At 38.5% G+C, this 25,761-nt stretch overlaps 3 protein-coding genes across 5 annotated transcripts in view; 2 read left to right on the top strand and 1 right to left on the bottom strand.

The window, feature by feature from the left end:
• Positions 1-25,761, bottom strand: part of LOC117573245 (leucyl-cystinyl aminopeptidase) — a 73,675-nt gene that overhangs the window by 35,571 nt on the left and 12,343 nt on the right. For 2 of the 3 annotated variants that reach the window (XM_034256304.2, XM_052007706.1), the window contains exon 2: positions 13,543-13,618. In XM_034256304.2, the coding sequence (XP_034112195.2) occupies positions 13,543-13,614 (72 nt within the window). In that variant the 5' untranslated portion in view covers positions 13,615-13,618. Of the gene's footprint in view, positions 1-13,542; positions 13,619-20,685; positions 20,709-25,761 lie in introns of those variants that run through there. The other variant, XM_052007708.1, reaches the window with a different exon arrangement.
• LOC117573120 (uncharacterized) lies at positions 17,782-22,124 on the top strand. Its single transcript, XM_034256045.2, has 2 exons — positions 17,782-17,904; positions 17,964-22,124. The coding sequence occupies exons 1-2, from the start codon at positions 17,839-17,841 to the stop codon at positions 21,834-21,836; spliced, it is 3,939 nt and encodes a 1,312-aa protein (XP_034111936.2). The 5' UTR covers positions 17,782-17,838; the 3' UTR covers positions 21,837-22,124.
• On the top strand, positions 24,845-25,752 carry LOC127566118 (uncharacterized). Its single transcript, XM_052007728.1, has 2 exons — positions 24,845-25,034; positions 25,106-25,752. The coding sequence occupies exons 1-2, from the start codon at positions 24,945-24,947 to the stop codon at positions 25,388-25,390; spliced, it is 375 nt and encodes a 124-aa protein (XP_051863688.1). The 5' UTR covers positions 24,845-24,944; the 3' UTR covers positions 25,391-25,752.

The following is a 25,761-nucleotide window of genomic DNA, read 5'->3' as shown; positions in this document are numbered from 1 at the left end:
TGATATAATTATTGATGCGATAGCTCGACTTACCAATTCTCTAATTTATCATCCGTTAAAGAACTTTCGCGACGGTAACCGCGAAATCAGTTTTGTGAAAGTGAACACAATATAAACAACTTAACTAAAAGTTAAGAAGACGCCTTAGAACTAGCCAGAACAATAAATCCGTAAAGGTTGTTCTAAAATTGGCGAGATAGCTAAGCGCGCAACAACACAAACCAAAATATAAATAAGTAAATAAAAGTAAATAAGTGAAGGTAAACCAAGAAGTTTAACCGAGACACACATAAAACATAAACCATAAATAAGTAAATAAATAAATGAAAGTAAACCAAGAAGTTGCAACCTAAGAGACAACCGCACAATGGCGGTCCAAGGTGACCCGACCACACTATACACCTTCATCAGCCGCACCTGAGGACCGACTGAAAAACGACAAAAGCTCATAATCTTTGGGCACATCAAGAGAAACATCAGTAGCGATGTCATCCGGACGCTTGGAGTGACCAACCTCACCATCTGGGCGGAACTCAGGAGGCAACTCATCCTGAACTACAAACCTCACGTTCCTAATCATCGACTGTTAGAGGACTTTCGGAACACGCAATTTCGAGGTAATGTACGCCAATTAAGCAATAAGTTAGACTTAGAGGATGACGCATCCGAAACATTTTTGTACAATAAACTGATTCAAACAAGTATCGAAAGCTTAGTTCAGAAATTACTCACCCACATTTACCTCAGAATAATTAATTGCAACATTCCTAATTTAAAAGCTCTTATAAACGTTTTACAAGAAAAGGATCTTTATGATCCAGTAGTTCCGAATAAAGATAATGCAAAACCATTACACAACACCATCAGAACCCAACATAATCCACATCACAATAATCAGAATAACCAGAATAAGCCAATTGCACCCTTTCAACCCTCCTATAATACTGCCTATCAACCTTACCCTTACTATCGAACAGCACCTCAAGTACCCAGACGTAGTTATACTCCTTTTCCACAATATCGCTCCCCATATGTACACCCACAACCAAGTGTTCCCGTTACAGTTACCAGTTACCGTCCCACAGTTACCATTTAATAGAAATAACATATTCGATCAGAACCGATTTGGACCTAACTATGCAAGTGTAGCAAATACATAACTTCCCACCAAGAGAAAATATGCCAAGTAACCCTGTCAAAAGACAGAGACCGTCGGACAGTGGACAGTCAAAAATGAGTATAGACGAAATAAGGTACCAAGAAGGAGTACCGACTCATGAATACCCAAACAACACAATCTACCCTTATTACCCGTACTATCTTGACTACCCTGAAGTTGACCATTACCTTTACCAACCATACGACACTTCAGACATGAATCCCAATTCCTTTGAATCAAATTATGAAAATCCAGACCAGGGAAAAGAAGAAAAACCTGTATCAAATGACGAAGAGCAATACGATACTGAGCAAATGGAAAATTTTCAGGTATTAGCCTTGGAACCAGCCAATTTATAATGATCAGGCACAATAATAACAATTTAAGGTGTCTTATTGACACTGGTTCCATAGTAAATATTTTCGATACACCCATCAAACCAACTAAGCATCTAATCCACACTAGTAATGGCCCACTAACATTAAGTGAACTAACAACCCTTCCACCGAATAATTATTTCCCAATTGCTCAGGATTTCCTAATTCACCAATTCTCAAACCGATATGATATGTTAATCGGACGCGAACTATTATCTAAATCTAAAGCAATCATAGACTATCAGAAAGAGACAGTTAAATTGTTCAATAAAACATATAAATTAGTTAACACAAATTTTCCTATAAAGGAAAGTAATATTCAGGAATACCACATTTTCTACGAGAACTTTATAACCTTAGAAAGTCCCGCTCTTGAATCGAACCTATTTCGACTGGAACACTTGAATATAGAAGAAAAAAAAAACCAACTAAACTACTAAAAGCCTTTACAAATATCCAATATCATGAAGGTGATACACTTACATTCACTAATCAAGAAAGACACAACATTAAGACTACCCACAATGCCCCCATATATTCAAAAACATACAGCATCCCACAAACGTACGAAAAGGAAGTAGAATTACAAATTCTAGATATGCTAGAACTAGGTATAATAAGAGAAAGTAACTCACCTTACAACAGCCCCGTCTGGGTTGTACCAAAAAAAAAATAGACGCCTCCGGACAGAAAAAATTCCGTATTATAATTGATTACAGAAAGCTAAACGAAGTTACGGTAAGCGACAGATACCCTATCCCGTACATGGACGAAATACTAGGCAAATTAGGGAAAGTAATTATTTCACAACTATAGGGCTTCCATCAGATCGAAATGGACACAGAATCAATACCTAAAACAGCGTTTTCGACCAAAAATGGGCATTACGAATATACACGAATGCCATTTGGGCTTAAAATTGCCCCAGCCACATTTCGACGTTGCATGAACAACTTACTTCGGCCACTTTTGAACAAGCATTGTTTGGTATATCTAGACGACATTATAATTTTTTCAACCTCCTTAGAAGAACATTTACAATCCTTGCAAGCAATTTTCAAAAAATTTTCAGAAACAAATCTTAAAGTACAGTTAAATAAGTGTGAATTCTTCAAAAAAAGAAACAACTTTTTTAGGACACGTCATTACTGAAGACGGTATCAAACCAAACCCTGATAAAATAAAAGCCATAGTAAAGTACCCCTTACCAACCAAAACCAAAGAGATCAAAGCTTTCCTAGGACTCACCGTTTATTACCGAAAATTTATACCCAACTTTGCCGATATTGCCAAACCCTTAACTAGATGTTTAAAAAAAGTTTAAAATAAATATTAATCAAAAGGATTATATAGAAGCATTTCAAAAATTAGAATCTCCGAGGACCCAATTTTAAAAATACCAAATATTGACAGAAAATTCGTAGTAACTACAGACGCCAGTAACGTAGTTTTAGGAGCCGTCCTCTCACAGGATGGACATCCCGTTTCATCCCGTTCTACAGAAATAGCTAAACAATACTTACTTGACCATTTTTGCTCAAAAAACAGCGCTATATACATCGAAATTTAAAGAACTAGTTCTGAACAACTTCTACATCCTGGAATCCAAAAAACTACAAAACTTTTCGGTGAAACATACTATTTTTCCAATAGTCAACTCCTCATCCAAAACATAATCAACGAATGTCAAATATGTAATCTAGCAAAATCAGAACAACGTAACACCAACATGCAAATGAAAATCACACCAAAACCCGAACATTGCCGAGATAAATTTGTAATAGATATTTACTCTTCCGAAAGCAAACACTACTTAAGCTGTATAGACATTTATTCTAAATTCGCTACTCTCGAACAGATAAAAACCAAAGAATGTAAAAATGCTCTTATGCAAATATTTAATCAGTTGGGAAAACCCAGACTCTTAAAAGCGGATAGAGATGGCGCATTCTCCAGCTTAGCCCTCAAACGATGGCTTGAGAGCGAAGATGTTGAATTGCAACTTCATACAACGAAAACAGGCGTGGCAGACATAGAAAGATTGCACAAGACAATAAACAAAAAATCCGTATTATTAACAATTCAGATGACAACGAAGCCAAATTAAGGAAAATAGAAACAATACTTCATATTTACAATCACAAAACCAGACACGACACTACTGGACAAACCCCCGCTCACATTTTTCTTTACGCCGGACAACCAACCCTAGACACACATCAAAACAAAGAAACTAAAATTAACGAAATAAATAAACACAGAAAGGAATACGCAGTTGACACTAGATACAGGAAGGGACCTCTACAAAAAGGCAAATTGGAAAATCCATTCAAGCTAACTAAAAATGTAGAACAAACCGACGACAACCATTATAAAATTACTAACAGAAATAGGGAAACCCATTACTACAAGACCCAATTTAAAAAACTAAAAAAAATTAATCAAATTCCTACCCTACAGGCTCCTGGTCCGTCGTAATACTTTTCCTCACTTGTATCAACCTATGTCAAACTCAACAGATACAGATAAACAACATCGATAGTAATCACGGGTATCTCCTATTCTCTGAACATCATTGTCTCCGCATTAATCTTACTGATATAGACAACCTAACCCAATATTTCAATACTAAAATAAGTGACTACACTAATAACCCACGTATTAAACTTTTATACAACAAAATGCTAAGAGAACTTAATGGTATAACCGTACACCAAACAAATAGACAAAAACGAGGATTGATTAACATGGTGGGATCTGCATTTAAATACCTATTTGGAACGTTAAATGATAACGACCGAATGAAAATTCAAAACCATTTAGAATCAGTAGTAACGAACTCAATTAACTTACACGAAATAGATGACAAATTCAACTGGTCAACAGTAATATGCAAGAGATTAAAGAATTTGAAGATAGACATAACGACGTAGAACAAATGTTATACGAACTTATCCAATTTACCGAATACATAGAAGATATTCCAATGGGTATGCAACTTTCCCGATTGGGACTATTCAACCCAAAATTACTTAATTACGACAAGTTAGAAAAAGTAGACAGTAGTAACATATTGCTAACCAAAACATCAACCTGAATTAACGCTAATCAAATACTTATCATATCACACATCCCTATAAACAAAAAACTGTTCACACCATTAACATAATACCCTAACCCGATAGTAACGGTTATCAGCTCGATCACTCAGGTAAAGATACTTATTTCGAAGAACAAACTAAAATTTATAACCAAGACTACAAAGAGATAAATTATGAATGTATTAAAAATATTATAAAAAGAACTAACCCGATATGTAATTTCGTTCCTGTAACAGTTAATCAAATAATTAAATATGTAGAACCAACCAATATCCTAACTTGGAATATAAATGATACCATTGTAAGACAAGATTGCCAAGAAATAAATAAAAACATAGCGATCAAAGGTAACAAAATAATTACAATAAGACAATGTAAAATTAAAATAGGAAAAATTGTGTTGAGCGAAAACCACTTGAACCCCGAAATAAATTTAACTCCATTGTATACGCCCTTACAAATAATAAAAATAAAACCAATAGAACATAAAGACGTTGTAAAATTAATATCGAAGAATAATATCACAACTTGTATAATTGCATTAATCATAAGTTTAATAATCTGTATCATTTACATATATTTGAAATTTAAACCTACAAGAACCATAGACATACAGGATACATATCCAGCGGTTATAGCGGGCGACTTCAACGCCTGGGCAGTAGAATGGGGGAGCCGAACATCAAATCAACGAGGTAGGGCAGTCATTAATGCAATTAGTCAGCTCGACCTGATATTGCTGAACGACGGACTCAAACCAACATTTGACAACGACAGAGGCTCATCATACCTTGACGTCACCTTTGCCAGTAGGGCTGTAGCAGGGAATGCGAAGTGGGAGGTACTTGACGACGTGACAATGAGTGACCATGCATTGATTGTTTTTAATGTTACACTGACGTGCGTGATAAGGAAACAACGAATAAGTGAGTTAGGACGGGCGTGGGACGTCAACAAAATTGACAATGACATGCTAAATTACGTCATTGACGATATGGACAACCCAATTGGACCTGCAGAGACAATAGTATCAAATCTTACGCAATCACTAAGAAGGATATGCGATGCAACAATGCCGCGTAGAACGCGAAAGAAGACTAAACCACCAGTATACTGGTGGAGTGACTCCCTTAGGGAATTGAGGACGGAGTGCTTCACAGCGAGGAGACGGGCACAGCGGGCACGGGGGCGCGAAAACCACTCGCACATGGTTGACCGCCATAGAATAGCTCGTGCCACGTTGAAAAAAGCCATTGCAAAAGCCAAAGCCGAGGCGTTCAAGGACCTGCTCGCAAGTGTTGACGAGCATATAAAATCGTCTACAAGAGGATTAAATCAGCAGTTAAGAAAATATATATGGAGCCCGATGTCATGGCGAACATCGTAGAGGAGCTGTTTCCCAAGCAAACATCCCTATGGCAGCCGGCGCAGGTATCTCCTGGAGCACTTTTTCCTTGCATCACTCCTGAGGAAATTCTACAAGCCGCTAGCAGGATAAAGCCCGGTAAGGCCCCTGGACTTGACGGTATCCCAGGGATAGTTGTAAAAGCCGTTGCAGTAGCCAAACCGGACATATTCAGCAGCACCTTCCAACAATGTCTCATGGAAGGGATATTCCCGAGCACATGGAAAGAGCAAAAACTTGTTCTTATTCCGAAGGGGAAGGGCGACACATCCAACGCCAGTGGTTACCGCCCACTCTGCCTGCTGGATATTGTGGGAAAGCTATTCGAGCGAATAATCTACAGTAGGATAGAAGCTTTTACGGAGGGACTTAATGGGCTGGCCCATCAACAGTATGGCTTCCGAAAGGGAAGGAGCACTCTTGACGCATTGGCCAACGTCCGGGATATTGCACAAAATGCACTAGCGGGAGAAAGATGGCTAGGAGGAGCAAAGAAATACTGTGCTATCGTCACTTTAGACGTGAAGAACGCCTTTAACACAGCAAGATGGACCAGTATTCTTAGTGCCATGAGCTCCATGGGAATCCCAGATTACCTAAAGGGTATAATTGGCAGCTATTTTAGGGACCGAGTACTTTGGTACGAAGCGACCGATTCCCCAAAAAAGTACCAAGTCACCTCGGGAGTTCCGCAGGGGTCGGTCCTTGGACCAATTCTGTGGAACATTATGTATAATGGTATCCTGACCATCAGTACACCTCGTGATACGCAGCTACACTGCTTTGCGGACGACGTGGCCATCACTGCCGTAGCCAAGACACTGGTAGAACTGCAATCTCTTTGCAATAATACCATTGTAGCAGCTACTGGCTGGAGAATGGAGGGCTCGAAATTGCAGCACTTAAGACCGAAGTGGTTCTACTAAGCAGCAGGAAAGGGGTTGAGAAGTTGCAAATATGTATATGTAAATGGCGTACAATTGGAGTCAGCGGAGGCATTGAAGTACTTGGCGGTCTTGGTCGACCATAGGCTGAGCTTCAAGGAACATGCAAAATATGCCAGCAGGAAGGCGGCTATGACAGCTACGGTGCTAGCTAGGTTAATGCCGAATGTCGGCGGCCCCAGAATGCCTGCTAGGAGGCTGATGGCCTCAGTGACGAGGGCGACACTGCTCTACGCCGTTCCAATATGGAGCTGCGTAACGGGAAAACCGTCCTATCTGAAGGAGATGCGGGCGGTCTATCGCACAGTAGCCCTACGCCTGATAATGGGCTTCCGTACCATCTCGGAGGATGCGGCACTAGTGCTGGCAGGGACGCCACCAGTTGACCTGGAGATCAGGGCACTTGCAGACATGCGGGCGGGAGCCAACCCGACCATAGTGTACGAGCATCTGTTAGTTGAGTGGCAGGGCAGATGGCGATCATCAACAAAGGGTCGATGGACAAACGTACTTATTCCTGACCTAATAGCATGGGCCAACTGCAAGCACAAGGAGCTGGATTATCACCTAACTCAGTTCCTTACTGACCATGGCTGCTTTCGGAAGTACCTAGCAAGGTTTTTCCTGGCCGCATTCTCCCGTTTCATAGCACGGCGCGGGTGTCCACACCAAATGCACTCGGACAACGGGAAAACTTTCGTTGGAGTTGACAAGGTGATCTCCATCGACTTTTTGGAACCGACGAGGGAGTGTATCATCGCACAACATGGTCACAAAAGCCTATCCTTGCACATCAACCCGCCGGGCGCCCCACAAATATATGGATTATGGGAAGCCGGCGTAAAGGGTTTTAAGGCACTCTTTTACAGAGTTATTCACTCTTCTGGCTAAGATCGAAGCCTGCCTGAATTCGAGGCCGATCTCTCCTATGACCGAAGACCCTTCGGATCTACTTGCGCTAACTCATGGCCATTTCCTCATAGGTGGCCCACTTATTTCGGTGTTGGAACCACAAATTAACCAACCGGCCACCTCCATCCTAAATCGATGGCAGCGACTGAAGGCTCTTCACCAACAATTTTGTTTCCGTTGGAAGGATGAGCTACATAAACGGACGAAATGGCAATCCCCTACACGGAACCTTCGGATCGGTAGCATGGTCCTCATAAAGGAAGACTACCTTCCATCCAACGAGTGGCGCCTAGGACGGGTGCTGACAACGTGTCCAGGCACCGATACCAAGGTCCGAGTTGTAGATGTGCTTACGGCGCGGGGTACTATCCGAAGACCCGTCGCCAAACTAATTTTACTCCCGATGGACAGCAAGACTGACCCCTCTACGTCAGAAGGACGGAAGGACGAATAACCTCCTGTTCCGTATTTCTATTCGTCGTCATGTGCTGTCCTTTGCTTTCTTGTTTAATGTGTGGACAATGCATGTAGTATGCCACCACATACAGCGCCAACCTGAGCCGCCCCGCTGGCACCAACTCCTTCCGGTGTCGCGTGTGCCGTGGGATCCACCCCCTACGTAAATGTCAGTGCTTCCTCAGGCTGACAGCGGAAAAACGGTTGAGAGCAGTACTTATTAACAAGTACTGCCCTAACTGTTTGGCCCACCAACATTCCGGGCAATCCTGCCCGGTGCAGGGTGTGTCACAAGGACCACCACACGCTCCTGCACTTTAAGGAGTCACGCAGCGCTCGCCCCAGTCGTCAGCGACGAGGAGACGACCGACCGGACTCGACTCGGTCCTCAACTCCAGCACGGTCACGTTCCCGCACGCCGTCTCACCATCGACCGGCCTCACCTACGCGCAAAGGGGCTTTCCCGACGTCGCTCACATCCTTGTTTCAGGACAAGACGGTGAGCATCCTTCCGACGGCCAACATCCTGATCGACACCGGATGTAAGACATTCGAGATGCGAGCACTGATCAACCCGTGCACGGCGACTAGCCGTATCAGCGCATCATTGGCAACGGCCTATGGGCTATCCGTCACCCGCGTTGGTACGGACGGCATCTGCACGGCGATCATCCGCTCGCTGACATCCGAGTTCCGTCGAAAGGTGCTGCTGCAGATGGATTCCCAACTCTGCCGCAGCACCCCCCTCCGACCTGTCGATGGCGAGAACTTGGAGCAGTTTCGTAGCATTACGCTCGCCGACGAACGCTGGTTCCAGCCATCGATGGTGTCCCTGGTGCTCGGCACTGATGTGTATCCTCACATCATTTAACTTGGCATCCTGCCGAGCACCAACGGTTTGCCAATGGCCCATAACCACGTTAGGTTAGATCAAAAACACTCAAAACAGCTGACAGTGTGGTCGCGATCGATTGATATCGATAGCGACAAAGTATGCTGGTCACCCGGCCCACTTTTAGTGCTTTTCTGCATTCCATCTCATATGTTCGAATTTTTCTTGTGCACATGACAAGTGTTTTTACAAGTGCTAATAAAAACGTATTGTAAAAGTTTTTACAAAACATAGAATTCAAAAGTGAAAGTGTTATTACTATCCTGAAGACGCCCCCCTACACAAAGTAAGATTGCAAAAGTTATACTTAACATTTTAAAACAAAATAAAATGGAAAATATTAGTGGAGGTATGCAAATTTATTTAATGTGATTTGTCTTTGTGTATATGTATGAGCTTTTGTAGAGTTGTATATTTAAAAATTTTAACCTAGCATTTTTCGAGTTTCGTGGAACAAAAATATGTTGGATTGTGCCGGATTATAACAACTATTAACGCAGTTTTGTTCTTTCATTTATTTACAATACGATGACATAAACCTTTTTTGCTTATGTTGATGCTGGAATAAAAAAATGCTCTCGGATAGTTCCAAGGTATACGGACGGCCACGAGTAAGCTATGATGAAGGGCGTTCTCGATTAAAGCATAGATTAACTTTCGAAGTTTCAGTAGAAAATGATAATAGTGTCAATCAAGAAAGCGTGCTTGAAACCCGTGGAGGAAAGAACAACGAAAGCTGAGCTTGTATCATTAACTCTAGAAGAAGCTTTAGATTTTTTGATGGAGAATGGCTTTAGACTGGAAAGTAAAAAGAGAAATTGTGATATTTACCCAAGCTACAAGCAAATTATCTGTGCAAAAGATAAATGAAGACCTAAAGGTCTATATATAGTATTACAGAATCTGTCGCGTCTGTCTCATTACATAACTTGTTAATGTTTATAAAGATATTTCCGGTTTGACATTAATTGCCAGTTATGGATTTGACGGTTCAACTAGGCAAAGCCTTTACAAGCAAAATATCACATTGGAAGCTACAGACACATTCGATCAGTCTTTGTTTGTGACAACACTAATTCCGCTTAAGTTAGTGGATTCAATAGGTCGAGGTATTTGGATGAATCGGTCTCCGCAGTTTGTTTGATTTTGCAGGCCTCTAAAAATTGAGTTCATAAAAGAAACACAAAGTCATATCAGAGCAGAGAAAAAACGACTTGACTCGGAAATTGAAAATTTAGTGCCATTTGGTTTCACAGATGAGAGCAACAGCATTTTGCCTATAAATTTTAAACTGAAAATGATATTAATGGATGGGAAAGTTCTTAATATTTTGACAGAAACCAATTCGACCCAGTCGACTGCAGTCTTGCTCAACCTGTGGAGCAAAGCCCTGGAATTCATGACTGTCGCTGATGTTCATTCGGACAAATTTACGCCGAAGAACTCCCATGTGCTCGAGTATGGAGTAAGTCCTCTACATGCGTGGATTCGTTTTTTCGGATTTGTTTTAAAAGTGTCATACAGAATTGGTATTGACAAGTGGCAGGCCTTCAAGACAACGAAAAAGCTGCCCCGAAAACAGAAATTCAGCACAAATTGTAGGAGGAGCTTGGCTCCAAGTCGATAAGCCCTAAGCAAATGGAAGCGGCAGTACCAACGCGTTGTTGCAACGACGGGAACACAGCGAGAAGAGCATTTTTCCATACCGACAAATTTGCAAATGCTCTTGGGTTCGACCAGATTTTGAAAAATTTCTATTTTATTTTAATAGCAATTTCAAGCAAATAGAAGCTTCAACATTTAAAAGTTTCTGCGCAAAAACTGAATTTTTATGTATAGGCAAATATCCCTGGTACCCTGGTACCCAATGTCAGCTACTGTACATAAAATACTAGCTCAAGGGGCCCAGATCGTTGCCGCATCATCCTTTCCACTTGGTTGCCTAGGCGAAAATGCATCCGAAGCTCGGAACAAAAAAATGATAGACCTTCGTATGCAAAACAAAATAGTCGCTTAAACACCATGACTGACGTTTTTTTGTAGAGCACTTGATTCATCAGATCCGATGGTTCCCAGCATCCACATCAAGAAAAGAGTACATCAAAACAAAAAACGCAGCAGTTACCCATTAGAAGTTATTGATCTTTTAACACTACCAAATGTCGATTTCCTAAATAGTTAATCTTAACGCAACTAAATTTTCACGAACCTTTAGTAATATAGCTATTACATAACAAATGATATCGAAAAAATAGTCTCTATTACAGTCTCTGAGATCCAGTGTTTCATACGGACAGACAGACGGATAAACGGACATGGTTATATCGTAGCGGCTGTTGACACCGATCACGAACTTTAATTGCGATGAGATAAAAATTGTGGAAGTTATTAAAGAAATACTTTTGTATTGGCAAAAACGCCTACTTACTAGGGGTCTGAGTTGCTTTAGCCGACAATCTGGTATATTGTGCTGTCTATGGTATTTTTTGAATGTGGTACTATATCGATATTTACTAAATACACCATTTGGTGTATTTTTATACCCGCTACCCATAGGGTAGAAGGGTAGTATAACTTTGTGCCGGCAGGAAATGTATGTAACAGGTAGAAGGAAGCATCTCCGACCCTATAAAGTATATATATTCTTGATCAGGGTCAACAGCCGAGTCGATCTAGCCATGTCCGTCTGTCTGTCTGTCCGTATGAAACACTGGATCTCAGAGACTATAAGAGAAGAATAAGAATTTTTGTTCGACAACATTTGTTTATGTTTGCACGCAGATCAAGAGGGTTTCAAAATTTTGCCACGCCCACTTCCGCCCCCGAAAATCAAAAACATCGAATAACAAGCGTAATTTTAAAGCTAGAGAATTTTGGTATATAGTTGCTTTGGCCGACAATCTGGTACATTGTGCCGTCTATGGTATATTTTGAATGGTGTACTATATCGATATACCAAACACACAAGTTTATATATTTTTACTATTTTTTAGTATTTTCGGTATATTTTGAAAATAATACCGTAATACATTGCTTTTATTCAAAATGGGTAGCGGGTATCTCACAGTCGAGCACCCTCGACTGTAACTTTCTTACTTGTTTTTTTATATAATCGCTTGAAAGATATCAGAGTGAAAGCGAAGCGTTTAAGCGAAATTAAAATAAGGGCTTTTCGCAAACCGCATTATCGCTTCATCTTGCCCAGAGCATACAGAGCAATGCAGCTCGCTTCTCGCAAAGCTCTCACTCTGTCAAACCCGAGTCAATGATTCTCAGACTGCATGAAGTACATTTTCTTCTTTTAAATCAACAACAATAAATCTAAATAATAAATAATTAAAAAAATAAAATAATAATAAATAAACTGCCTACTATTTACTTTTGTTATATGTACATGTACATACTTTATGGAGGACGAGATGTTTCTTTGATCAACCTAATAGATGTTTATACCCGCTACCCATAGGGTAGAAGGGTATTATAACTTTGTGCCGGCAGGAAATGTATGTAACAGGTAGAAGGAGGCATCTCCGACCCTATAAAGTATATATATTCTTGATCAGCGTCAACAGCCGAGACGATATAGCCATGTCCGTCTGTCCGTCTGTGTGTCTGTCCGTCTGTCCGTCTGTGTGTCCGTCCGTCTGTCCGTATGAACACCTAGATCTCAGAGACTATAAGAGATAGAGCTATAATTTTTTTTCGACAGCATTTGTTATGTTTGCACGCAGATCAAGTTTGTTTCAAATTTTTGCCACGCCCACTTCCGCCCCCGCAAATTAAAAAAATCGAATAACAAGTGTAATTTTAAAGCTAGAGCTACGAATTTTGGTATATATAATCATTACTGTAGTAGTTATGATTCCTGAAAATTTGGTTGCGATCAGATAAAAATTGTGGAAGTTATTAAAGAAATACTTTTGTATGGGCAAAAACGCCTACTTACTAAGGGTCTGAGTTGCTTTGGCCGACAATCTGGTACATTGTGCCGTTTATGGTATATTTTGAATGGTGTACTATATCGATATACCAAATATACCATTTGGTATATTTTTAGTATTTTTTTAGTATTTTCGGTATATTTTGAAAATGATACCGCAATATTTTGCCTTTATTAAAAATGGGTAGCGGGTATCTCACAGTCGAGCACACTCGACTGTAACTTTCTTACTTGTTTTATTTTTTAGTGCGAGCAAATCATAAAGGGTTGATTGACATGAGTTTAATTAACACAACTGTAACAAATACAGCCTATGTTAGTTACTAAAAATGATTTTTATAATATGCATTACTTACATTATTTGTTTGAAAATTTAAAATAAAGAATAGTAGATGTAAAATACAGTGTGCATGCCACTTGATCCCCATTATCCTAGAATGGTAAAAGAAAAATAAAAATTGTTAGCTATATTTTTAAAATAAAAAAATTATTTGTATTCCTCTTATCTTATATATTTAATTCTATACGCAGTTCCCATTGTAATGTGAAAATTTTTCAATAGGAAACTTGTATAACATTCAGAAAGATTTTTCGACCCTATAAAGTAAATATATAATACATATATATACATATATATATTCTGAATCTGCATAAATAGATAAATTGAATTAGCACCGTGCGTCGGTCTATCTGGCGGCATAAAAAGTTAGAAAAGAAAGAGACATAGTCACTGTGGCATCTTCTTTTATTTCTCTCTTTGTATTCAACTGGTTTCTAGCTTATATTTTCAACATCGCAATTTATAATTGTTAAAATCTTTATTGTAAACAAACTTTTTGCCTCCAGGAAATGTCTGTAACAGGCAGAAGGAGGCATCTCCGACCCCATAAAGTATATATATTCTCGATCAGCGTCAACAGTCGAAATGATATAGCCATGGACGTCCGACTGTCTGTTTGTCTGGCCGTATGAAACACTGGATCTCAGAGACTATAAGAGACTTAGTAGCTGTGGCTGACAATCTAATAATATTTTGGCTGACAATCTATGGTACATTTTGAAAGTGGTACTAAATCAATATACCAAATTTAGCCTTTTTAAGTTAAATATGTCTTTTATAGTAAAAAGCGGCAGCTGCAGTCGTGTCTCAATTGCTATGGTTAAAAACCTGGTACTCTTTGAAAACACTTTTAATTTAATAGTATATCGATATAAATTTAGTATATTTAAAAATTATACTCCCAGGTTTTGCTTTTAATAAAATGGGTAACGGGTCAAGGCGTGTGAGCACTCTCCACTGTAGCTTTCTTACTTGTTTTTTTTTTTACACTACATAAATTAATGTCAATGTCAATGTTGCCATTTTAAATTATTGTAATAACACATTTTGCAAACTTTTGGCAATATTCTAAGAATTCTGATACTTTTCGCTCTCGCTACGATGCGCATTACTCTTGCTATTAAGCTGCCACACACGATCATCATTCTTGCTACTCCTCGGGACTCTTTAATTATGTTTTCATTGTTAAATGCTTACGTAGCAACAGACAGCAGCAGCCGGTGTTGGGCGTTTGCCGCTATCGCTGTACTTGCATTGTGAATCTCGCCCTAGTTGTTGAAATGGTTTAGCATATCATTTAGCTGTTTATTTTCATACAAACAACTAACAGACAAGCTCACAGAACATTTCAAAACGAAAATATTGAGGCTCGTTACGTGCTCTTCAAGAGAAAAATGAATAGCCGATTTGCGCAGGATCACCCATGAATATCAAAACATCAAAGGTAGCAACTAACTCTTAAAAATGTGTCCATACTTGCAGAAATCTTATGCCCATACAATTGGGAATTGGGAATTCAGTAAAGTTCAGCAATTGGGCATTCTCAATTGTTCTAGCACTTAAAATAGGTGGAGTATCCGTCGTCACGGTCAGCAAATTAGCAAAATAGATCTTGTCGAGTCATCCCAATTAAATCCAGATCGAGAATTCTCTGCTGTGCCTTTTCCAATATCAATATCATTTTCCACGCAATCGTATTCTTTCTAATTTACTTCGAGAACCTTCTAGAATAAATGGTATTGGAAGCGTTTATTAGTAAAGTAAATTACTATTAAAACTTTATCCCAAATTAGTCGTAGTTGTCTACTTTCTTGATCCAACTTCGCAGAAAATATGTGCCATATACTTTGGATCTCAAAGGCATCAAGCATTTACAGATTTCAAATCTCACATCATTAATGCAACGCAGCTATCTCATTTCGATAAAAAATTACCGCTGTTTGCTATTGATGCCTCGAAGTAGTGCTTCACGTGCCACAGCAGCCCATGGCAACACCGATGCTCTTTCATGCCTTCCGGTAGGTACATATATACATATGTACATACATATACAGACTTTGACAAGGAAGAGGAAGGCTACCACACTGCTCCCAAAATGCTACCGCCGAATAATGCTGACAAAATTTTCATACAACAAGTACTACAATTCGTCACTGAGTACTGGACATAATATAATATTTTGAGCCGAGCCAGAAAGTTTTGTTGCCAAATTTCAATGGAAGGGTTGCATTTACCACTAACCAACAGAGGCGAGCCTTGTAATAATTCCAGCCGATCTTCGCGCTCATATTCTACAACACTTTCATGAAGGATATTGGGGCATTCTCCGTATGAAGCAGTTCTCCAGGAAGCATGTTCATTCAAAACAATATTATTGTGACCCCAGAAGAGAGAAGCGCTGCGATTAAAACCTCAGAGCCTTTTCGGCTCATTTCGAAAATCGAAGTTCTAACACTCAGTTCAGTCGCAGACCGAATGCAGAGCAATGAGCATGAGCGTATTTCGTTGCGCTGTGCCTTCGTTTGTATGTATGCGTCTATATATCTACATGCTCGCCTATATTGATATGCATACATGTGAAGTTTTGCAACGTGCAGTTGCCTCGCAGATAAGCAGCTAGCGCACGTCAATTTTGTTTTGCCGCGACGAAAGGCTCGAAGAAGACAACAACAATTGCTCGTGTCTTAATGTCTGCAGTCAAATGGCGACTGCACAAGGACTGCGTCCGCTCTGTTCGCAACCCCAACATATTGTGGTGTCAAAAGTCAAAAATTCACTGTTTTCATAACAAAAGAGGGCCTGTTTGAATTTACGAGGGCGCCGTTTGGATAATGCAACACCCCAGCTGTTTTTATGCGAATCATCAATTACATACTATATTTCAAGATCTTATTTACAAAGACGTTTTGCAGCTATGCATTGATGTCATAAACATGTATGGTCAGCAGGAAGATGAATGTAAGTTCAAGCTTTAATTGGTACTGGCAGAGGCTGACCTACCTCAATATGACCTACGTTTAAAATGGGAAAAATGTGATTTTCTTCTAACTAAAATTAATTTCCAGGGTTTCGTCGATGAGGGTGGTACAATATGAGGCTACTGCAGTAAAAAGACGGCACCAAGTGAATCAGAACGCCATAGCTATGGTTTGGAGGTGAAAACTGCTTTGATACTATGTTGTTGGCATAAAATTAGAGTTGCTGAGGGATAATGCGGCGTTTTCGAATACTGGGGAAAGAAAAGTATTCCTTGTGAAAAATATTCCTAGCAAATGAATTCATATTTAGAAGCTAATATTAATGTCTCCTTGACATTATTTTAAAATGTAAATTGTTTATGAACATACTTTAAAAATATATGTTATAATTCTCTACGTTCTAATTCTATCCGTGTCTACGGCATACATTGCAAAATGTAATTTTGCATAAGGGTTAATTCATCAAAAAATTCGTCCGCAGACAATCTTTAACGTTGAAATACGAACTCGCACTGACGAAAGCTTTTTCCGACGGAGACTACCTTTTACTATTGTATCATGTATGTATATGCATGTATGTATACGGACTTGCATATTTATTTCGGAACACATTTGATGCTTGTTTGAGATTTTGATGGCCGATGTAATTAATTAAGTGCACTTGCTCATCAAATTGTGAAAAGCCACTTCTTAGTGTGCACTTAATTTATTGTGAAAAATCAACTTTTACGTGTTGCCATTTGAAGTGTAGGTTCAGTCAGGGCAAAGAATTTTCTACATGTAAATATATACATACACAATGTGTATGCGTATACAATATATATATACATATATATATATATATATATATATATATATATATAAATTCTTATCTGATCGCAACCAAATTTTAAAGAGTCGAAAATACTTTGGTTATTATTGTGTGTACCAAAAGCACTTTCGTGCAGACATATGTACTATAATTGTAGCTTATTTTTGTTTACTCTGGTTCTAGTAAGATTGATACCGTATCCTTGCATTGATATTACTAGCACATTTAGTTTTGCGTAGAAATGGCATGAAATGGAGTAAGCGCTAAAATGACTTTTAATTTTTATGATTGGCACAAAAAAATTGTTAAAATTTAATGTAATATCCAATCCGCAACTTCTAAGTATCAACTGGGTATAAATACACATTAGATAACAAAGATAAAGAAATGCTCTGATTAAAGATAAGATATCTCTGAGTGGGTTATGGCTGCAAAATTCAAATGGGAAATATTTGTATCGTGCATACCTAAAAATACAGTCGAACTACAATGAAATTTTGTTCTTTCGAATATAAATTGTAAAATGACCAGTCAAATTTTATTCTTTATAGTCCTATGTGTAAATTGCTCGTACACTTTTCAAGTAAAGGTTAGATTATACACATTTTATTTCATTATCAAAAATTTAATAAACCTTAAACTGCGAAGTGTGAAGACAACACAACGAAAACAACTGGAGGAATAGCGGTATGGAAATTTCGAGGCGTTCGTTATACAACATCCGAAGATTATCTATGTTGGAAGGAAAATTGGAAACTTTTTTTACGTGAATGCGATACAAAAACCGGTCAATGGCTACCAGAAAAAGTAGTTTGCCGGCAACAAAATAAAAAAAATCAATATTGCCCAGAAAACTTGATGGAAATCTATAATGATGATGAAAGCGACTATCTTTGCCTTAAAATTTCACCAATGCCACATAAATATGATGACGCATTTTGTTATGGATCAAATGCAATTGTACCATCAGATCTTTCAAAATCTCAGTTGTCAAATCTTTTATTGTATCTATTTCATAGAAATATCAAGGAATATTGGTTACCATTCCGACGGGATGATAATACTATGCCAGTCAAGATAAGATTGCCAGGTAAACATTGGGGGAAAGTTGTCGATGACGATAAAATGAAAATCTTGGATTTTAACTCTAATCGTAATTGCATGTCAGCACAATATATCAATAGTCATTTAAAAAAAAAGGACGCTGAACCTAATATAATTATGAAAGATTGTCAAGAAATGCTGCACTCGATTTGCCTATTTCAAGACAATTTTATAGCAGCTTCAGGGTGCCCTAAAGGTTTCAGAGCACTTAGCTATCGACCTAATGAATGCTATGGTGTACGCAAAACGAAATCCCCTTTTGTAGAGAATATGAAAATTTCACTAATGGAATATTTTCAAAATCGTAATATTCTGAGGAGAGTGTTAAAAAAAACTATACCAAAAATAAAACATGACCAATTCTTTGAAGTTGATCGGTATTTGGACGATTCTGCCGATAGCTATGTGATTCTTATGAACCGGAATGAAAAAGTGAAAGTTGAAAATCAATCTTCAGATAATTTGCCGATACTATACAAAGAAATAGTTAATCTTGAATTTAACACTGTTCAGTTGATATTGAAAATAGATATTGAACTAGATATGTTAATTTTAATAGTTTATAACCGCGAATATATTTGGCGAATAGGTGATCATGATGGTATAAAGTGCTTTACAAATGCTGATTATGATCTTCTGCGAGAAACAAATATCAATTTGATTTGGGAAAATGAAAATAACACAAAGTCTATTTATAAAGTAAATCTGGTTGGAAAAGACCCAGGGGAATATTGGTGTGAATGCCACACGATTCAAAATTTTCAATTAGTTATCAGCTCAAGAGTAGTGACTTCAAAAGAAACCCGCGGCCACACGTTTTCTGTAAAATTAAATATGACGTGCATGAGACATTCAAAATTTGACTTGTGCAGTAATATCATGCAGAAAAATATCAAACGAATTGCAAAACATGACCACGAAGAACTACGAAAATTAAGTAAAGCAATTTCACCCCAACTTATCTTACACAACACGCGAATAATGACTATAGAAATGCTCGCATCAAACTACACAATTTACTGGATTCATATAACAGCCTCTCTCATGAACTCAGCGGTAGACAACAGTGAAGAAGACAGTAGTGAAGAACGCGATAGCCTAGAAAATGAACAACGCATCAGGCACGATACTTCTGTAAGGATGAAAGTTTGGCGACTATTGCAGAAGTTGTTATTAATTTACAATGTCGATCGTAAAACTTTAGTACGCAGTACAGAATATTGTTTCCCAGAATTGGTTAATACGAATAGCGATGAAATATTTGTATGGAATCAAGCACTCAGAGGACAGATGGCAACATTATCTACGTTATGTCTCCAAAACAATGGAATGCCATTAACGCGTAAGTGTCTAGGCAATTTTACATACGGTGCTTATTGGGAAGAGCTTAAAGAAAAGGTATTGTGCCAATGTAAAAATGAGAAATGCCAAATAACAAAAACGCTGTACAGCTTGCAGAACTCAAATATAACTAGGGAGTTCCCAGAAAAGACTGTAAAGGAATTAAAAAGTATTATACAAAAAAATGCAAATAAGTTGTTGCCTGCAGATATTCATTATACCGCAAATATTTTGCAGTCATCAGTAAAATACATTCAGAAGAACTTGAATGGAAACGTTTCAGAAAAGAATAATCTTACCGATGTGATTAAATACACTGCACATGATATTGTAGAGATATACAATTATATAGTAAATGTAAAGAAAAGTACTATAAGGATATCAGCTACGTTAAATTCTACAAACAAATTACTAGAGGCCATTGAAACCACAATTAACACCTTGGCGGTACAAACATCTGAGAATATTGCAAATGCAACGTCAGACGAAACTGATGTCGCACCAATGGACCTTGAAATATTGGAATATGTGGATATCGGAGTTACTGCAAAAGTTTCGTGCAACTTTCTCTATTTTATTATAAATCCGTATGTAGCAAATATTTCGGGGATTGCCATATTTCAGAATGATAACTTCACAGATATTCCCCATATATTAAATGGAGCGTTTAAGCACCAACATTTTCGATTCTTACAGTCATCTCACGATATTCAAGAACTTGTTTCGGAGCCAAATTTGGAATTTGCTACATATCTACCAGAAAAACTTTTGGATAACTTAAATAGAATTTTAAACACTGTAAATGTTACCGAAAAAATTAAGACAAGCATTGTTATTAAAATTTATTCAAATGACAAGCTTTTTCAAGCCCAAGGTATCCACGATCGACGAGCTGTAATTGGTATGGTAGTATCAATATCCTTACCTGGTCATAGTACACAGTTACCGGAAAATCTGCCAATAGTCTTTCGTACTCAAAAAAATGAGTTTTTAAAAGATAATATTAGTACTGAGACAGATCCGTGTAGATACTGGAATTACGAAAATTGGGCCCAAGACGGAATTTGGCTAGACCTAAGAATTCAAGAAACTCATCAAGATATTGTAATATGCCAAGTGAGCCATTTAACACCCTTTGCCTATTTAGTAGGGTTTAACATTACTAATGTTGACGATGATATTGAGTTCAGTAGTCGACAGGTTCACGATCAAGTCTTAGATATTATAACGGTGATAGGTTGTTCACTATCACTTCTGGGTATATGTGGAATTTTTATTACGGCTGCAACATTTCAGTCTTGGCGACAAAAACCTTCATCCAAAGTGCTCCTACAACTTTCGGCTGCAATCGCTTTAGAAATGATAATCCTTTGCTTTGTCAGCACAGAGGAATATTCTCTACACTTAATTATAAATAAGATTATACCAAGTTGCGTGACTATTGGAGCTTTTCTGCACTATTCTGTTTTGGTACAGTTTTTCTGGATGATGGTAATTGCATACCTACAATTTAAAAGGTATGTTCAAGTATTTGGCCGTACTCGACCAACAAGATTCTTAATGAAATCAACCCTATTTTGCTGGGGTTTGCCCCTTTTACCAGTCATTCTTGTCGTTCTGCTGGATCACAATTCTTTTGGTAAAGGCGGTATTTGTTATCCTTCAGGGTATGCACTTTACTTCGGCGTAATTTTACCTATAGCTGTGATTATCATAGCAAACTTTATAATATTTTGTCTTATTATACACAATATATTAGTGAGTACCACCAATCCATCCATTCGACACACTGAAAAAACTGTTGTAATATACCAGATCCGATTATCGGTTTTATTATTTTTCTTATTGGGATTCACATGGTTTTTTGGGTTTTTGTCAACAATGAAAGCGGGTATTTTATTTTCATATTTATTTTGTCTCACTGCCACATTGCAAGGGTTTGTTATATTTTTATATTTTATTATCTTGGATCCAGTTACGCGTAGAATGTGGAGCCAATACTTTTATAAACTTTGTTCAATTGAAAACAACGTAATTCACAGTACGAGTCTTAAGGATACCACTGATACATCTTAATCAATGTAAATTTAAATAATTCTTATTGTTTTAAAATTTAATTTCGATTGGTGTTTATTTAATAAAAATTAATCATATTTGTGGATTTAAATAAAAGAATTGTAAAAATTCATTCAACTATTGATTTTGCATAGAACACAATACTGTTTTTTATTTACTATTACTGGAATAGAGCGCATAAGTTGAGTGTAACTTAACAACGAGAAGAAAATCTGACACTAATTATAGCACCATTCTCGAATATAATAGGTTTGAGTTTTGTTGGGTGTATGTACATATGTATGTAAGTGTATACGGTATACATATACATGTATCATGTAATCCACTAATTTAATGTTTGTAAGTTTACGCAATCAAACTTTATTTTCACATCCAAGTAGAAATTATTTAAAAATAATTTTAGCTTTGGTTGACAATCTGGTAAACTTCATTCATCCTTTAATCCGATCTCACGTTGCAAGTCAAGTGTCGATATTTTCGGTGTCTTTAAATCAAATATATCGATAATGTATTGCTAAATCTAAATCACTAATGCCAGCCATGCACCCTTTCAGCGATTTGAAGCTGAATACCATAACTTTTGATGTTAATTGCGCAGTGTTTCTGGACTTCTGAACTCCCTTGGCAAGCCAAGCCATTTCTAACAGATGTACGCAGCAGAGAACGGCACGGGTATACACACTCAACCGATGCACCGGTTACTCATGTGCTCGATATACTTGCACTCATAAGTGTGAGTAGCCAAAAATACACACACTCATGAGCCTTATACTCATGAGCAATAAGTGTATCGAAAGGCTTATACTCATGAGTGTGAGTATCAAGAAAGGCCCGACACTTATTGTGCAAGTGCCGAGGCATACTCGGCAATTTGCGATCGGTGATTCTATGTACTCGGGTAAAGCCGGTGCCGGTGGTTATGGGTAAGTGTATCCGATACACTTGGTAAAAAATTATGAGTGGACCGGCACGATTGTATGTACATATGTACATACATATGTATGTTTGTATATATGTATATTGAGATGCAAGAAATGCCGTCGGCTTTTTGTATTGTTCTTGTTATTGCTGGTGCGCTGTTCTTGCACTCATTTTATTTCTTGAAAATTTAAATTCGAAAACTATTTTTGGCTTTGTGTAGTGTATTTATTTGATGTTTTATATAATAAATAAAAATTAAATTTTAATTTTAAAGAATTTTTATATATTGATAAGGAACAAAACAAGTAAAAATACAACTAATCTGTTTTATTTTTATGCTTATAAAAAGAATGTAAAAAACTATACTATCTACAGATTTAGGTCCCAATCTATTACGCTTTTCTGTAATGACATTGCCAGCTAAAGAAAAGATTATTTCAGATGCAGCACTACTGACACGTATTGATGAAATTTGAAATGCCAGAATCCGGGGTTTGTAAAGTGAAATATTACCTGTTTTATGAGTTTTTGGGTTTTTTATATTCATCAATAACCGGAAAATCAGAAATGTTATTACCTGTTTATAACACTATTGTAAATGCCTATATAATTACAAAAGGGTATTTTGCAAATTTGTGCAATTTCCATAAATTTCAGGAAAAACCACCTGATATTTTATTTGACCATTTGTCAAAGTAAAAAAACACCCAAAAATCATTCAAAGAAGTCAAAAGTCATAAAATCTAACCGCGAGCTGCGACACACAAGCATCAATAGGGGTGGGGGAAAAACACCCGAGTATTTGCTCAGACACCCGATTCTCTGATCAAACACTCGAGTGTCTGAGCAAAACACTTGGGTGTCTGAGCAAAACACTTGGGTGTCTGAGCAAAACACTTGGGTATCTGAGCAAGACACTTGGGTGTTTTTCAGAATTTGAACAGATACTCATAAGACACAAGCCATTTCGTCATGAGTGCAAAAATGATCGGTTGCCCGAAGAACAACCACCGGCAAGACACAAGTGTCAACAAGCCGAGTGTCTAAAATGATCGAGTGCACGAAGAACAACCACTGGCAAGACACAAGTGTGTACAAGCCGAGTGCCTAAAATGATCGGAATAGGCAAGTGCAAGAAAGGCCTGAGTATGACAATGACTCATACTCGCAGCACTTGCATGATTTTGAGTAAGTGTGTATCTCTCACTCGGTTTGCGCGTGCTAAGTAGCACCGGCACTCAAAAATTTATGGGTGTGAGTTGAGTGTCGAAATTTGCCACCCTTGACGATGTCTGGTACGCAGACGCTGTACTTGCAGGAATGCATACCCGACAGCCTTGGACAGCGCTGGCTTTCCATTACGGAAGTGGACGACTAACATCCAAAAGATGATGAGTACAATAGGGTACTCAAAAATAATTCAAAAAATCATCTAAGTGAGAATTTTCTACAGCTTGAGTCTTTGTGTGCTTCAGCACAAAAGAAATACTTGGCAGAAACGTCAGACCTCACTACCGAAAATTATTGTCTGCCTTTTTTCGCGTTGTGGCCCAACGTGGATATTCTCAGCATATGCACACTGACAACGGGAAGACCCTCTTTGTAGCGTCCAGGGAATTTCTGGAAACCACACGAGACTGCATCATCTCTAAAACTGACTACCAATACCTATTCTGGCATTTCAACCCTCCCAGAGTCCCATATATGCGCGAACTACGGGAAGCGAGCTTGTAGATTTTTAAGTCACTTTTAAAAGCCACGTCATCTTACAAATATACTTTTGAAGAACTTTCCACCCTTCTATCCAAGATCGAGGTGTGCCTGAATTTAATTCCAAACTCCCCATGTCGAAGGATCATACGGGATTAGTGGCCATGACTTCCAGTCACTTATAAATGTGCGGTCCACTGGTCGCTGTGTCCGAACCAGACACGCAACCCAGCGCTTCTATCATGAGCCGCTGGCAACGGCTAAAGGCTTTTTTAGCAGCAATTCTGTCTCCGCTGAAAGGATGAGTCCCTTAAGGACCAGCACAAGCGGACCAAGTGCAATCCTACACAACTATTCTACGGACCAGTAATATGATCATCGTGAAGGGAGACAACCTACTAACGAGTATTCATACTCGACGTTCATACGACATGTGGACCTATTCGCATCCCAATTGTGAAGTTGATCCTGTTTCCGATGGAGGTCAGCAATCCTGACACATCTTCGTCAGGAGGACCTAAAATTGCCTGCTTCGTCAATTATCGTAGCAATCCTGAACATCGTCATGTACTGTTCTACTATCTTTCATGTTTGGAGTAAGTTTCAATTAAGTTTCACTCCAAATATTCTTTTCTCAGCCCTTGCGTAAAATATGCCGTCCCAACAAGAGGTCCAGCACGTCCACCGCAGCGGTACATACTCCTTTCGGTGCTGTGCATGCAGAGGAGTCCATGTACTGTGAAAGTCTCATCGCATTTTGGGGACTACCATACGCTGTTGCACTTCATGGAGGCTCGGCGAGCACCGAGGACGACGGACTGCCTCGAGCGAACCCTAACGGATATCCGTCACAGGGTTCGAATGAAAAGCGTATGCACGGCGAGTATCCGCTTTCTGACCCCGTACCTTTTGTCGAGAAGTAATACTCCATGTTGATCCTCAGCTTGGCTGCCGCACCCCCCTCCGAACGGTCGATGGCAACAACCTCCACCTCCAGCCATCGACGGGTCCTTCGTGCACGATGCAGATGTACATATGTCCTCACATTACTAAGCCTTGACTCGGCAACAGGGCCTGCCAATGGCCCTGAATTCCGTTCGATCTATGTGTATAGGGACACCGCTTGCAACTCGTTGTAAGGGGAAGGATGTTGATGTACTGCGCCGGGCTTGAAATATTCACTCAATTATTCCCCTAACTCTCAAACAAGCTTTCTATCATATTGTAATGTATACTCAGGAAAAATAAAGTTCGTCTACAAGCAAAGAAAAAAAATTGCCTTTTTATTTTTTTG

Source organism: Drosophila albomicans, chromosome 2R, assembly GCF_009650485.2.
Source record: "Drosophila albomicans strain 15112-1751.03 chromosome 2R, ASM965048v2, whole genome shotgun sequence".
Lineage (NCBI taxonomy): Eukaryota > Metazoa > Arthropoda > Insecta > Diptera > Drosophilidae > Drosophila > Drosophila albomicans.
The sequence above is the reverse complement of the archived record's forward strand: the minus strand, read 5'-3'. Positions and strand labels throughout refer to the sequence as shown.